The sequence below is a fragment of the Zosterops lateralis genome, assembly GCF_965231275.1.
Source record: "Zosterops lateralis genome assembly, chromosome: W".
Taxonomy (NCBI): domain Eukaryota; kingdom Metazoa; phylum Chordata; class Aves; order Passeriformes; family Zosteropidae; genus Zosterops; species Zosterops lateralis.
The window spans coordinates 6,232,000-6,248,701 of NC_139801.1; the positions used below are offsets into that span (position 1 = coordinate 6,232,000).

The 16,702-nt window shown below is 46.3% G+C and overlaps 1 protein-coding gene across 5 annotated transcripts in view; it reads right to left on the reverse strand.

The window, feature by feature from the left end:
• Positions 1–11,652, reverse strand: part of LOC310922263 (transmembrane protein 255A-like) — a 28,705-nt gene extending 17,053 nt beyond the window's left edge. For 3 of the 5 annotated variants that reach the window (XM_083882711.1, XM_083882712.1, XM_083882710.1), the window contains exons 1-3: positions 11,558–11,652; positions 6,146–6,288; positions 1,582–1,644 (exon numbers count right to left, since the gene is read on the reverse strand). In XM_083882711.1, the coding sequence (XP_083738837.1) occupies positions 1,582–1,644; positions 6,146–6,288; positions 11,558–11,615 (264 nt within the window). In that variant the 5' untranslated portion in view covers positions 11,616–11,652. The remainder of the gene's footprint in view (positions 1–1,581; positions 1,645–6,145; positions 6,289–11,557) is intronic. The other 2 variants (XM_083882713.1, XM_083882714.1) reach the window with 2 other exon arrangements.
• Between the last annotated feature and the right edge of the window lie 5,050 nt (positions 11,653–16,702).

The following is a 16,702-nucleotide window of genomic DNA, read 5'->3' on the forward strand; positions in this document are numbered from 1 at the left end:
GGGCTGAGGTTCCCTTTAGGTGATGGTACAGCACCACATGGGCTGTGAAGGTGCTGGTTCTTACTTTTCCATGGCACAGATGACTGTCATAAAGGCATGTAAACTGCTGACTCCTCACTTGGAAGCTGCTGAGTGGGCAGTGGGGTATGTGCCAGAGCTGCCTGCAGTGTGGGCAGCATTGCTGGGCAGCTGGCCCTCCCTGTGGGCACAAAAGCTCTCCCTTCCCTTCTAGAGGCACGGCACGGAAGTCAATACATTTGGGTGGGAAAAACCAGAGAGGTCTGTTCCTGTCAGCAGTCTGGGGGAAGTGAGAAGTGCTCCTTCAGGTTAGCTCTCCTCAGGAGCCACACTGGCTCGCTCCACTCCTCACACTCGCCAGTCACAGACAGAAACATGCACAAGAACACAGCTGCACAAGTTGCTTTTGGCTTTTTCTGCCTCCAGCTGCACAACAAGCCAGACCAAGGCTGCCTTTTAGCAAACTAGGACACAGGAGAAGTTCAGAGAAGTTAAAAAAAAAATCCTCCATGGACAGTGGTATCATGGAAACATGCAGTGGACAAAGCTGAGGCTGTAAAGTGCTCCTGGGTAAGGAGGACATGTGACTAAAGCACAAGGACAATAAGTGACAGCTACTGCGTGTCCTCTGCGATCAGAGTGGAGACACGCTCACTGCCAGCCCAGGCAGCAGTGATGCAATCCCTGCAAAGCTGGGTCATGAATGTTTTTTTAGGACACAAAATGATATAGAGATGAAAAGAATAAGCACAGGGTACCCAGGGCTCTTCAAAATAATCAAACAAGTCAGAGCCACACTGTCACTTGTGGGCACTCCTGTGAAGAGTCCAGGACTGGCACAATATGGTCATTGCTCAACCAAACACTAACATGCTGCTAATACATGATGAGCAAGAGGCTGAAACCCTGCTAGGACAGAAAGAACAGGGATATGTTGCTCTTGCAGAGCCAGGGTGAAAACAACAAAAAATATCCACTGGGAAACACCTCCCCTGCACCCTGTCTGACTGTGGGAAAGGCAAATGTCATCTCCTGCAGAGTCTGCCTCATCCTCTCCTCCTGCTCTGCAGGGAGCATGCTATTTGCAAAGGAAAGGCAGCACAAAGGCAGACTCTGGATTTGGACAGGCAGGAATTTCTCCCATCTGCCTTTGCAGAACCTGCCTTAGCTTTGGTCAGCAGCACACACTGTTAATCTGATCCCTGAGACCCCCTCCATCCCTGCCAAGGCAGGCAGCAGCCCAGCAGGACAGGCTGCAGGGACAGCATGACCTCCCTCAGCTCTCTGCAGCCTCACACGAGCAAGGCTGGAGGGATCTCACTGCCAGAGCTTGGGGCAACCACCGGGGAGAGGGATTGCAGCTGCTCTCCTGAGTGAGACAAGAGGAGGCAGGAGGCAGAGTGCCCACAGGGTGCTGCTCCTAGGCTGCCAGAAACCATCTCCAGTTCTCCAGAGGTATGCAACACTATCCTGGAAGAGTTAGGAAAACCTAAAATACTACTCTTTACACACAATATTTGAGTTACTGCCATTTTTTAAGAAAAGTGTTTATAAAGAGCTTACCATTTGTCTTTTGTTTTCTATCAAGTTTGATCCAATTATTCCAAGGAACGACCCAAAACCAAGCTGAAAAACAATGCATTGTTAGCATTTATATCAGGATGATACCCAACATATTTTACAAACAGATAGAACACAATTAAATCCAGAAGCAGCGAAAGAACATTCTGCTGATGTGTGAGCACTCTTTCTTCAGCAAGAAATCAGTGGAGTCTCTCGCTAGCAGGAGCTATCAGGTGTATCCCACATATGACACTAAAAGTGTGTGTAGAAACCAAAAGGATGAATTCTGAATTCCATCCCCCTCAGTGATGCTGAGAAATGGCTGGTGGATGAGGATACGCATTGCTGTCTTGGAACAACCCTACAAACACTCAGGAGCCTCCAGATGCAAACCTAGCAGGACCAATGCACTAAAACCTCCAGGACCAGGTTTCTGTGACCTCACTGAGCATGTGAGCAACCACCTCAGTTTTCAGCTCAGAGTTCCTCAATGTGAAGCCTGAAATACGGGAGATTTACACTTTGGAAGATTTAGCAGTTTTCTGTCTTCTCTTACTCCTCCCTCATTTCCAGGGGTGAGGATGCATCAATCAGGGTGTTCTACCAGAAGAGCTCACACCAGCCCAACAGAATAAGCTACTGCAGCAAAAGCATCTTTTCTTCCTGCTGCAACTGACAACACTTAATTCAGTTCAGTAAAGTCAGCCAGGAGACCAATTTCCCACCTCCTTTCTCCATAGCCTTAAGCTACACTAAGAAGTTTCTAGGACAGAGCACACCTCAGCCATGACAGAAACAGGGACTTCAAGCAGGAACCATGGACTAAGAGGAGAGATGCAAAAATAGTATTGTGTCACACTGAGAAAGGTCATTTGGTTGGTGTAGAGCATATCCAACTCCACTTCCATGGGTTGGCAAAATGAAAAACGCTGGATAAGTCCTACAGCTGGATCTGTCATATTAAGGAGGTGCAAATCCAGACAACAGACCAGGGGCCAGTGAAGATCCATGTGAGAATGCCCAATAATTGGCCAACTCCCCAGGAAGGAAAAACAAGGCATGAGACAAGCTGTAGTGATTCAAAAATGAGTCAACTAACCTGGAATCGATACTTTGAGATCCAGGAATAGAAAACAAAGGTTTAATGAATTCAATACTAACAGGCAGAGGCGTGTGCAGAGATTAGCAGACACAAATGTGATGTAAACTTGGGCTTCAATCTTCCCTTGCCCTGCTTTGGTGCAGTGCTGCAGGCAGGGAGGGCAGGTGGCTCAAACAGCAGGGATTAAAGTAGAGCAGCTGTTCAGGCTGCTGCTTCCCCACTGCCTGGCTTGCACTCCGACCTCGTGCAGACCACTGTCCCCACATCAGGCACAAACTGCCATGGTGGGAAGCACAGCAATGAAGCCAGGATCTGCTTACCACTGGGATGACAAACCAGCAGGGCAGAGACCTAGGGCACTGCTGAACTGCCCCACACTGACCTGCCAATGCTTCTGGGCTTATTATTTAGCTTAGGCAAACAACACCTCCACCTTCCTAAAGTAACAGGAGATTTATAGTTCAAGTCCAAGCAAAAAAAAATTGGGAAATCCAGGCATTAACAGTGATGTGGATCCAGGTGTATTTTTCAGTCTGCTGATATTTAGCAGAAGGAACTAGTGTGCCAACACAAACCTAAGGCAAATGCTCAAGAAAAATGTTTTGCATCCTTTAAAAAGCTTTAAGAGAAATATCCACATGGTGTTTCAGAGCAGCCTCAAACCAAAAGGTGAAATGCTTTTGATAATTTAAGATAATTCAAAAAGAAGAAATTAGACCAAGTCTGTACATCCAGCACGTGAAGACCAAATAAATTGGTGGATTCTCATTAACAGGAATTCTCAAATTCTCATTGCACTAATGGAAAAACTACTCATTCTTCTATGGATGGGACAAAGAGATCTTAGTAATGTTCCCCAGTTACATCATTTATTTGCTGGTGGATGTGATGCCCTGGGATGCCTGTCTGAAAAGAGGACAGGACACAAAGTGAATGTGCTTTTCCAGAGTAAAGCCCCAAGCAAACATCCTTGGCAAGGAACCATTACAGAAGAGGTTTGCCAGTGAAAGCCTAAGAAAGGTCAGTCATTTACACAGATTGTGGCAGCTGTTATAACTTGGAGACAACACACGTATCTCACAGTCTCACTTCCATAGGGCTCCTTGACTTCTGCACCTGAACATTACTCTTGTGTGCTGAACATCACTGTTGTACTCTGGGCTTCCCTGTCCCAGGTCTGTCATCCAGCCACACGTGAGGACATTTCCCACAGAGACACAGCTAAGGTATTCACTGATGTAGCTGTGAAGGTGTGGGTGGTCATGGAGGAGGGTGAAGGCACCCTGGCTACAGGATGTCACTGAAGCCTCTGCTTCAGCTTCTCCAGTTGTATCAATGAGGAACTGAGCTGGTAGGGAAAAAAAAAACAAAACAACTTCAAACCTTCAAAAAATCCAACCAAACAAAATCCTACTGATGCGTGGAAAGTTGCCAGTGCCCGGTTCTGTCCTTCCTTGGAAGCAGAGGCCTGGGAAGATAATCCCCTGCATTGAAGCAAACATCTTTGCATGCTTCCTCCTTGCACAAGAGGTGCTTGCCCAAGAAACACAAGTTGAACGAGGAAAGAAGGGTGGTTTAGGCATGGCAGCAATGAGACATCTGATGTCTGAGTTCAAGAAGAATTTGGACAATGCCCTCAAGCACATGGTGTGATTCCTGGGGTTGTCCTGGAGTTGGACTTGACAATTCTGATGGGTGTCTTCCAACTCAGAATAGCCTATGACTTTATGATTCTATGTTCCATAAGATGATTCCGGCCGTGGAACTGGTCCACACACAGAGAAGTCACCCAGCATACAAAGAGACTTCTGGTTCTATCTGCTTGAGGACAACTCACCGAATACTCATTCACTGTAGCCAGCCCATTTTCCCCAGTAAAGGGAGAAATCCCATCTTGTTATGAAACATCAGCTATTTTAAGCACCTTCTGAAACATCCAGCAGCACACTGAAATGTTTTCCTGTGCAGCGAGACAGGTGAGGTCATCACACATTTTCACAAACCAGATTAATGAAACTAGATGGGGAATTTGGTGACAAAAACAAATTGCCAGGGTGCCTCTGAATAAAGTAACTCAATGCCCTTCCCAAGTGCAGGAATTAATTAATTCCTTGAGTAGACTAAGCCTTAAAAAGGCGTAAGTGATGCTGACATTCCCAGACCATAAATAGCTCAGGAGATGTCAAGGGGACGTGAACAGCAGACTCTGCCCATTTGCATCAGTCTGCAGGACCTGCTCTGAAGCACGAGGTTCAACTCAGGCCAGCACAGTGCAGAGGAAGTGTGGAGAGTCTGGACCCAGTCTGTCACCTTTCTCGACACCTTCCTTCTCTTCCTTCTATACTTTTCTTTAAAAAAGATCAGGCCTAAATGCAGGAGATACTGGGACAAGCCAGAAAACCTAAACCAAAGAGGCCCAACATAATCTGTAACAATGTTCCACACTGTCATGGCTGTAAAGGGGCTTTCTTCAGTCGTAGAAGAACTTGGGCACAGAAAAGTATAAAGCTCCCTGAGATTAGCAATGCATGGCAAATAAATCAAACAGCAATAAGACAAGAACAAGTCTCCACCTGGTTATCTGGCATGGTTTCAAGCCTCCAAATTCAAGGCTCCAAATCAAAGGTGCAGCATCCTACAGCTGTTACACCAGGAGCCTCTAGCTGGGGCTACTGGCTGCATTTAATCTACTGAGACACCTAATTTGATTGCAGTTCAGTGCTTCTTTTTCAGCATGTCTTAGACATGCACAGGAACAGAGCAGGACTTGCTTTCCAGCTCGTGTTAGACCTCTGCTCATGCCGGGAGGGTCGTGACATACCTGCCCTTCATGCTTCTGTAAGAGAGTATACATCTAATGGCAGGAAGGCTGGACACCAGTGGTCTTCTCTAAATTAAGCCATTTGAAGCTACAAGATTGTTTTTTCCCATTTTCAGCTGCTGATAACAAAAAAGAAGAAATGGATGTGCTCGTGGCTTTGATGTACATGCTCCCCTGGCAAGCTGCCACAGCTCCTCATCCAGGGACTCCAATTTGTTAAACACTTCTACAAGTAAACTTTATGACCACAAGTTCATGTTACCAGTATTTCAAGACCTGGTCTCTCAACTGCTTTTGGCGGTAAGGTCCTTCTTTGCCTTACTTCCGCCTGGGCTTAGTGTGAGCTACATAAACAAAAAAGTTCTAAAGTTGCTTTGACTGACATAAAAAAATCTATTTATCTGTCTCACCACTAGCTCAAAAGCAGGTTGTTACCTAAGCTCAGAGGAGGCTGCCACTTGGATGGGATTTTTGCATGGGAATGTGCAGCAGGTGCAAAATAATAATAAAACAAATCAAATGGCAATGAAGTAGCTGAGCAAAATATTGAGGACAAGATCACCCTTTATAACATTTTCAGCATTACAAGGGACTTTGTAGGCAATAAGTTTTCTAGACCTACCTAGGAGTTCTATACTTACAATAACCCCTGGGTAATAACCTCCAACAGTCACATTTTGGGTTCTTGTTGTAGCAGCTAGGCCCACCGTTAGAATTAATATTGACACAATGAGGAGAGTCACAGTTACGTAGAGGGAATTTCTTTTTCTTCTATTGAACGACCCTAAAAACACACACACACAACAGAATTTGCTGATTCCATCTGGAGAGAGTCACAGCACCATAAATTTCTCCTCCCACTGCCAACCACACCACCGTGAATTTCCCTTTTTCTGACTTGAGAATATTTTTGGGTTTGGCTGTCACTTTTCACCTTCATTAACATTGCTCTGATGTAGATGAAGAGAGTCTTAGTAACTGTAACTCTGCAAAGCTCATTTAGATACATTGGAGTCTCCCAGCTCCTCTGGCCCAGGGCAATTGAGCTAATGAGAAACGTTCACATTAGACATTTATATACTTTCTGAACTGTCTACTTACAACAAGCTAAATAACCCCACTGCATGCTGCTTGTTTGGAGAGGGGAAATTTGACTGTAATCATAAGGCATCCACAGTTTTCCATGCAAATGAGACATCACCAGTAACAGACACTTCTTTTCCACTTTCAGCAAGGACCAGGTATTTTTAGATGCTTGAGTAATGAATTTGTGGATTAGTAAAATTCATCTACAGCTGCCTGATGATGAGGTTTTTGGTGGGGTTTTTTTTCTATATTTATAGATCTCCCAAATGAGCATAAACATAAAAGAGTGATTCCACGAGCCAAGAGGAAAGCTGTCTGCGACACTATGTTCAGCAACATCTTTAGGGGCGTTTGGTCTGCATGTGCTTTGCCATCTTTGTGTCACTTTGTGGAACAATCCTTTTGATCATATTTCATATATTATGTAGATACAAGCCAGCACATGCAAGAATGGCTGGTAGGATAATGGACTGTAGGGGCCCCTGCCTCACTCCCTGTGGGCTGCTGGGGCCACCCTGAATCCCATTCCCACAGCCTGGGTCTCTCCAACAGGCCCTGGGAGCAGGTAAGGGTATTACCACCTCAGAGGCTCCCAGCACTTCTCTGGGTGTTTCGGAGAAGGGCAGGAACGTGTCCCAAGGGCAAGGAGCAGCTTCCACTGTTGCTGAGTGTATTCCCTAAAGCAAACCACCTTGGGAATCCCCACTTGTTTAAGGGCTCCCTGGCAGCCTGTGCACAGCAAGATAAAACACCTGCAGAAAGACCCTGACAGAAGACTTGGTGTCCTGGGTTGTAGTGTAGGATGTACACAAAGTATTTATCACCATCTTCGTGAAGTGTTGAAACCAGGTGGGGCAGTGTTCTTCCCAGGCCCCCTTCCTTTGGGCTGTCTTCTGCTAATGGCCCATTAATGCCTTGCTGCGTGACTCACAGGTAACTCCCTCCAGGAGCTATCTCTGTTTAATGGGCCATCAAGGACCCACTTCATGACTCATCATCCCATTGTGAGATGCTCCGCCCATGGGGAGCAGCCAAGCATTCTCACCTGGATATAATCTGGGATTTGGGACAGTAGGAGCAGCCTTTACATACTGGATTCCCAGAGCACAAGAGCTACCAGACCTTTCTATGGGATCACTGCTTCAGGAAGAGCACCTCATCTGGACTGTTTCCACCACCCTGCTCAGGTTGTATTCTGACTCTGTCAGTGGTCTTTTGTATTACTGCATTTATTTTATTTTATTTTATTTTATTTTATTTTATTTTACCTTTTTACCTTTCTTCTTATTAAATTGTATTTCTGACTTGGAGCCTCTCACTCATTTTGCTTTCAAACCACGACACTTGGTCAAGCCAAGCATAACCTCCTTGTCCAAATTCTCCAGAAAGAGGAGCACACCAGGCCCTGCTGGGCAGCTTTTTGTCTCAAAGATGTATGCCCCAGGTGCCCACAGGCCCTTCTGTAGGGTCTTTGTATTTATGCCCAGCAGATAAAGAGATCCATTCACCCCAACAGCTACACTGATGCAGCCATACCAACCCACACACACTGCTACAAATGATTTCCCTTCTTCCACATGGACAGCTCTCCACAGGGAAAAGCACTGCAGCTCCCCACTGCTCATCCACACCCGCTCCAGCCCAACCCAGGAGCTGTGCTGCTGGCAGGAGGGCTCCCTCTCCATGCTCTGAGCTGGCACAGCTGCCATGGGCATGGGGCTGAATCATTCCACCCACAGCAACCAGATGAGCTCGAAATCACAGACAAGGGCTAAACTTGGGGCTTAAAAGCCCAACAGAAGGAGAGCACAAAATCACAGAAGGGTAAGGTTGGAAAAGACCACTAGAGGTCATCTAGTCCAACCTCCCTGCCCTACATGAAAGGCAAGAGAGATTTATAAAAAAAAACCACCATCCTTTCTGACTGACCTGCTGTCTCTAGAAGGAAAGCTCTCTGCCCACAAACCTTCTGCTCATGTTCCAGAGTACAGGTCTGACTGCACCACTGGGACATCATTGGCCCTAAGAGCAAGGAGCCTGACAACTGGTTAGTCCTTAGCTGGAATAAATAGCTAGATAGTTGCTAATTTCAAACAAAAAAAAAAATTCAATAACTTCTAGAGAACCCAAAGATTCAGGCTGGATATTTTATCAATGATTCTTAGTCTTTCAAGACATTTTTTACAGGCTGAAGATAAAGGTATGTGACTGTTCGCTGCAGGTTGCATTTGGGGTTATTCTCCTAAATCTGTCAAATAAGTTAATGTCCTGGGTTGTAGTGTAGGATATGCACAAAGTATTTATTCTATCACCATCTTCATGGACTGTTGAAACCAGGTGGAGCAGTGTTCTTCCCAGGCCCCCTTCCTTTGGGCTATCTTCTGCTAATGGCCCATTAATGCCTTGCTGCGTGACTCACAGGTAACTCCCTCCAGGAGCTATCTCTGTTTAATGGGCCATCAAGGACCCACTTCATGACTCATGATCCCATTGTGAGATGCTCCGCCCAGGGGGAGGAGCCAAGCATTCTCACCTGGATATAATCTGGGATCTGGGACAGTACAAGCAGCCCTTATCCACTGGATTCCCAGAGCACAAGAGCTACCAGACCTTTCTATGGGATCACAGCTTCAGGAAGAGCACCTCATCTGGACTGTTTCCACCATCCTGCTCAGGTTGTATTCTGACTCTGTCAGTGGTCTTTTGTATTATTGCATTTATTTTATTTTATTTTATTTTATTTTATTTTATTTTACCTTTTTACCTTTTTACCTTTTTACCTTTCTTCTTATTAAATTGTATTTCTGACTTGGAGCCTCTCACTCGTTTTGCTTTCAAACCACTACAGTTAATAATATAAAATCTAGTATTTTAAATAATTCAAAAATCATTAAGAGATTAAGCCATTCTGTATGTGTTGCCTCACAAATACTGTCATTGTGCCACACTTCAGTTTCAATGTAACCATTTAAATGCAAGTGTCCCATAAAAGTCTTAAAAAAATCCATAGCAGTGGAACCAAAACTGGAGAAAAATTGCTGTTTCTTACATAGATTAGTTCTGAAAGGAGAGAAAGGATGAATCCATCTTGCTTCCATGGAATTACCAAACTTCTGATTACTGCTACGGTTTGGCTGGCAAATGAGCAGAGGGTAAATAAGCCCAGCCATGTGTTCCTTACACAGCTCCCAGTGTGCACAGTCAGGCTGTGGGGGCACGGATGCTTGCAGGGCATGGCTGGGTGGGTGCTATGGGCACACAAGCACAGCACTTACATACCCAAACCAGTGCTCCTGCACTGCCATCACAACTGCTGCAAAAAGTTACCACAAAAACCACTCTAAAGGAAGCATCTTGAAACACCATTTATAGATGCTGTATTTGTTTCAGCACCATCATGTTTTTCACTCATTAAATTCTATGTTGCTTCCCAGCTTAGGACTGGCACACACCAACATTCAATAGAGAAGAGAAATATAAGGTTTCAACTGGAAATTTTCTCAAAGCTTTTCAATATTACTCATAAGATTAAAAAAACTTTTCTTTCAAGTTCTGACAAAACCAGCCATAATCTTCTAACTTGATACTGAAGAGAGATGTGAAACTGAGGAGATAATGTGACTACCTCCACTTCAGCTCTGTATTGGGATGTTACATTTTTTCCTTCTCTGAAAACACCTTGCTATGCGTGTAGAGAGAAAGCAGATTTGTAGTTCTGTAAGGATGCCTGCAGCTGCTTCAGCATACATGGACTCATACCCAGTATCTCTAATAGCTGCTGAAGGGCTGCTCTGACAAAATCCTCTCTCTCAACATTAATTTCTGCTGAAAGTATTCCCCATCAGATATTTTTCCTCTGTGCTCCTGAGCTTGGTATAGTTCTACACACAGAAGCTGAGCTATGGCAGCTTTGCTCTCTCTGCTTTTAAGAGACAGCAATAGCCTTTTCTCTGTGATTTATCCCAAACAGATACCTCAAAACTTGCAGTGCTTACCATAACATAAATAGACAAGGTGATCCAAAACACTGTGCTTAACTCTGTTAGGGAGCTGTAAGGAAATTAATGCTATCCATTGCCTGGCTATTGCTTTTGCTAAAATGGCACTCCAAATGGGCACTGGTTTTAGAATGATCATTTTTCTTTTAAGCATCAGAAACATCCTCTTGTTATATTTGCCCTATAAGCCACTCTAAAGATAAGCCTGTAGCAGGTTTTTCCAGATTACTTTAAAAGTTTGCAATAATGCATATCTTTGAACTGCCATTGATTCACTTTTTTTTTCCCCCACGATTATTAGAAGAAAATGGATAAGATGGCACAGAAACACGACCGACTTCTCCATCTTGTTCTTTGGGGGAAAAGCCAGAAGCAAAGAACAGGCACAGAGTAGCTCAAGGAAGAAGCCAGCTCTATTTTTACCCCAGGAGAACCGGGGGCATATGGCACCGAGCATCCCTCTTCCCAGTCCCTCTCCTTTCGTCCCATTTTTCTGCTAAAAACGCGTCATCGTGGGAGCTGTGACCCCACAGCTCCGACTGCGGGCCCGGCAGCGCACGGGCGGAAGGCTGCGGGGCTCATGCCCGGCTGGGGCGGTGGAAGGGAGGGGAAATCGCGATTAGGTACGAGGGATTCCCGACCTCACTAGGGGTGCGGGAGGGCAGCGGCCGCGCTCCGCCCCGCTCCAGAGGATGCTGCCGCTGCTGCGGGGCCGCAGCCGCCTCCGTCCGGGATGACCCGCCGCGGGGGTCCCGCCGCAGCGGCCCCGGGGGCTGCGGGGACACACGGCCGAACCCGCACGCGGCCGGCGGCGGGGAGGGCGGGGGTAACGGCGGGGGCGGCCCGGCCGCCGCAGCCCCGGCGGAGTCCCCGGGGACCCAGCGCCCCGCACGGCCCCGCGGCCAACCTCGTTCCGCCCTCGTTCCGCGTCCCCGGGGTCGGCGGAATCCCTCCTGGACCAGCACTCACCCACGGAGTCGGGCAGGTCCACGCCGGCCGGGCGCTGCTGAGTCAGGGACTGCCGCATGCTGCCGCCGCTCCCGCCGCAGCCCACCGGGCCTCGGCGGCGGCACAGCACCGGGCCCTACGGCGCCTGCGCCTCGCTCCGCTCCGCCCGCGGCTGCCCCGGTTCCCCGCGAGGGATCGGCGACGTGCGGCTCTGTCCAAAGTGGCTGCTTGGCGCCGGGGCCACCTCGCTGGAACCAGCGCAGAGACCTTTCCCCAAGGGGGTTTGGGGAGGGAGGGACGGAGCTCCCGCCCCTTCTCCGGAGGGGACAGAGCTCCTGACCCATCTCCGAAGGGACAGAGCTCCTGTCCCGCCTCTGGGAAATCTCGGCGCACTCATCGGCAGCTCGGCCAGAGGGGCTTCCCACCTCTCTCCCCACCTTTCTCCATCCCTTTGCCTTCAGCAGCTCCCACCCTCCTCCAGTCCAGCTGCTCCAGGACATTCTGTCCTTCGCCAAAATCTTCCTGGCACCTCTCTGTTGCCCCGTTCTCCCCATCTCCCTCCTCCAACCCAGGACACCAAGTCTTCTGTCAGGGTCTTTCTGCAGGTGTTTTATCTTGCTGTGCACAGGCTGCCAGGGAGCCCTTAAACAAGTGGGGATTCCCAAGGTGGTTTGCTTTAGGGAATACACTCAGCAACAGTGGAAGCTGCTCCTTGCCCTTGGGACACGTTCCTGCCCTTCTCCGAAACACCCAGAGAAGTGCTGGGAGCCTCTGAGGTGGTAATACCCTTACCTGCTCCCAGGGCCTGTTGGAGAGACCCAGGCTGTGGGAATGGGATTCAGGGTGGCCCCAGCAGCCCACAGGGAGTGAGGCAGGGGCCCCTACAGTCCATTATCCTACCAGCCATTCTTGCATGTGCTGGCTTGTATCTACATAATATATGAAATATGATCAAAAGGATTGTTCCACAAAGTGACACAAAGATGGCAAAGCACATGCAGACCAAACGCTCCTAAAGATGTTGCTGAACATAGTGTCGCAGACAGCTTTCCTCTTGGCTCGTGGAATCACTCTTTTATGTTTATGCTCATTTGGGAGATCTATAAATATAGAAAAAAAACCCCACCAAAAACCTCATCATCAGGCAGCTGTAGATGAATTTTACTAATCCACAAATTCATTACTCAAGCATCTAAAAATACCTGGTCCTTGCTGAAAGTGGAAAAGAAGTGTCTGTTACTGGTGATGTCTCATTTGCATGGAAAACTGTGGATGCCTTATGATTACAGTCAAATTTCCCCTCTCCAAACAAGCAGCATGCAGTGGGGTTATTTAGCTTGTTGTAAGTAGACAGTTCAGAAAGTATATAAATGTCTAATGTGAACGTTTCTCATTAGCTCAATTGCCCTGGGCCAGAGGAGCTGGGAGACTCCAATGTATCTAAATGAGCTTTGCAGAGTTACAGTTACTAAGACTCTCTTCATCTACATCAGAGCAATGTTAATGAAGGTGAAAAGTGACAGCCAAACCCAAAAATATTCTCAAGTCAGAAAAAGGGAAATTCACGGTGGTGTGGTTGGCAGTGGGAGGAGAAATTTATGGTGCTGTGACTCTCTCCAGATGGAATCAGCAAATTCTGTTGTGTGTGTGTGTTTTTAGGGTCGTTCAATAGAAGAAAAAGAAATTCCCTCTACGTAACTGTGACTCTCCTCATTGTGTCAATATTAATTCTAACGGTGGGCCTAGCTGCTACAACAAGAACCCAAAATGTGACTGTTGGAGGTTATTACCCAGGGGTTATTGTAAGTATAGAACTCCTAGGTAGGTCTAGAAAACTTATTGCCTACAAAGTCCCTTGTAATGCTGAAAATGTTATAAAGGGTGATCTTGTCCTCAATATTTTGCTCAGCTACTTCATTGCCATTTGATTTGTTTTATTATTATTTTGCACCTGCTGCACATTCCCATGCAAAAATCCCATCCAAGTGGCAGCCTCCTCTGAGCTTAGGTAACAACCTGCTTTTGAGCTAGTGGTGAGACAGATAAATAGATTTTTTTATGTCAGTCAAAGCAACTTTAGAACTTTTTTGTTTATGTAGCTCACACTAAGCCCAGGCGGAAGTAAGGCAAAGAAGGACCTTACCGCCAAAAGCAGTTGAGAGACCAGGTCTTGAAATACTGGTAACATGAACTTGTGGTCATAAAGTTTACTTGTAGAAGTGTTTAACAAATTGGAGTCCCTGGATGAGGAGCTGTGGCAGCTTGCCAGGGGAGCATGTACATCAAAGCCACGAGCACATCCATTTCTTCTTTTTTGTTATCAGCAGCTGAAAATGGGAAAAAACAATCTTGTAGCTTCAAATGGCTTAATTTAGAGAAGACCACTGGTGTCCAGCCTTCCTGCCATTAGATGTATACTCTCTTACAGAAGCATGAAGGGCAGGTATGTCACGACCCTCCCGGCATGAGCAGAGGTCTAACACGAGCTGGAAAGCAAGTCCTGCTCTGTTCCTGTGCATGTCTAAGACATGCTGAAAAAGAAGCACTGAACTGCAATCAAATTAGGTGTCTCAGTAGATTAAATGCAGCCAGTAGCCCCAGCTAGAGGCTCCTGGTGTAACAGCTGTAGGATGCTGCACCTTTGATTTGGAGCCTTGAATTTGGAGGCTTGAAACCATGCCAGATAACCAGGTGGAGACTTGTTCTTGTCTTATTGCTGTTTGATTTATTTCCCATGCATTGCTAATCTCAGGGAGCTTTATACTTTTCTGTGCCCAAGTTCTTCTACGACTGAAGAAAGCCCCTTTACAGCCATGACAGTGTGGAACATTGTTACAGATTATGTTGGGCCTCTTTGGTTTAGGTTTTCTGGCTTGTCCCAGTATCTCCTGCATTTAGGCCTGATCTTTTTTAAAGAAAAGTATAGAAGGAAGAGAAGGAAGGTGTCGAGAAAGGTGACAGACTGGGTCCAGACTCTCCACACTTCCTCTGCACTGTGCTGGCCTGAGTTGAACCTCGTGCTTCAGAGCAGGTCCTGCAGACTGATGCAAATGGGCAGAGTCTGCTGTTCACGTCCCCTTGACATCTCCTGAGCTATTTATGGTCTGGGAATGTCAGCATCACTTACGCCTTTTTAAGGCTTAGTCTACTCAAGGAATTAATTAATTCCTGCACTTGGGAAGGGCATTGAGTTACTTTATTCAGAGGCACCCTGGCAATTTGTTTTTGTCACCAAATTCCCCATCTAGTTTCATTAATCTGGTTTGTGAAAATGTGTGATGACCTCACCTGTCTCGCTGCACAGGAAAACATTTCAGTGTGCTGCTGGATGTTTCAGAAGGTGCTTAAAATAGCTGATGTTTCATAACAAGATGGGATTTCTCCCTTTACTGGGGAAAATGGGCTGGCTACAGTGAATGAGTATTCGGTGAGTTGTCCTCAAGCAGATAGAACCAGAAGTCTCTTTGTATGCTGGGTGACTTCTCTGTGTGTGGACCAGTTCCACGGCCGGAATCATCTTATGGAACATAGAATCATAAAGTCATAGGCTATTCTGAGTTGGAAGACACCCATCAGAATTGTCAAGTCCAACTCCAGGACAACCCCAGGAATCACACCATGTGCTTGAGGGCATTGTCCAAATTCTTCTTGAACTCAGACATCAGATGTCTCATTGCTGCCATGCCTAAACCACCCTTCTTTCCTCGTTCAACTTGTGTTTCTTGGGCAAGCACCTCTTGTGCAAGGAGGAAGCATGCAAAGATGTTTGCTTCAATGCAGGGGATTATCTTCCCAGGCCTCTGCTTCCAAGGAAGGACAGAACCGGGCACTGGCAACTTTCCACGCATCAGTAGGATTTTGTTTGGTTGGATTTTTTGAAGGTTTGAAGTTGTTTTGTTTTTTTTTTCCCTACCAGCTCAGTTCCTCATTGATACAACTGGAGAAGCTGAAGCAGAGGCTTCAGTGACATCCTGTAAGGGATTTATTGAGCCGTGGTAGACATGCCTCATGCTTTCATGGTCAGCATATCTCGTTTTATTTCAATTTGTCTTACATTTTTATACACTTCATAACTAGCTCATACATATTGCAAAAGTATAACTCCTTATTGGCTCTCAGCCAATGACGCACACGTTGCTAAGTCTTAATCCTACTGTTAATGTTATCCTTATCTTTATGGCTTGCTCTACATTCCTCAGGAAGCTTCTGCATTTTGTTAACTAAACCAGATCTGCCTCAATGACATTTTGACCTTTTAAACTTTTACTAGCCGCATAGTATATGTCCTTTGGAATGCAGCCATTCTTCAGTCAGGCTCTCTACATCTCCCCCGTTTTCTTTTACAGCAAGTAAGGCAACATTTTTTGATGTAAATGCTGACATTAACATGCGCTGCAAGCATTGCAAAATACAAGGCAAAAGTAACAATAACATAAACAGAATAACTATTCCTACAAGTATAAATTGAACCAAACCCTTAAGCCATCCTGTAAGTCCCCAGTCCCCAAGATTAAGTCCAAAGAATGTATCATCCCTGCATAACAATGCGGTGTGCTGCTGCAATTGTTTTATCTTGGCATGGATGGACTTAGAGTTATTTTTTAAGTTCATGCAACAGGGGAATGACGTGGAGCTGCACGTCCTCCTCAGATTTGATGTGGAAGGAAATCTCAAAATGCTTCTGTATTGTTAGCAGCAATGGTGCAAGTGTTGTCTGAAGCCTGTGACGCTTTTTTTTTCCTCCGGACTGCTTTTGTGGATTTGCAGGACGCGTCCATTTAGCAGGAATCCATTGAGAGCCTGTAGGGGTGGAAACACATACATAACCTCTTCCCCAGTAAAGAACCTGAGCAGGGCTTTGCCACACACCAGTTTTAGGGTCTCTATAGGTAACATATACAGGAGGGACGGGTGCGGGGTCCTTCTGAAAATGCATCATGACAGGGGGCACATCCCTGTCAGCAAACAGGCAAAGATGATTTAATACAAACAAAGCCTTAAGCAATCTTTCTGCTGGAATGTGTAGATCGGTATATTTTTCTAAATACCGCTTCAGGGTGCCATTGGCTCGTTCTACTACTGCCTGACCTGTAGGGACATTAGGGATTCCCCTAACATGTTTAATGTTCCAAAAACTAACTAATTTTGCAAATCTCTGACTGGCAT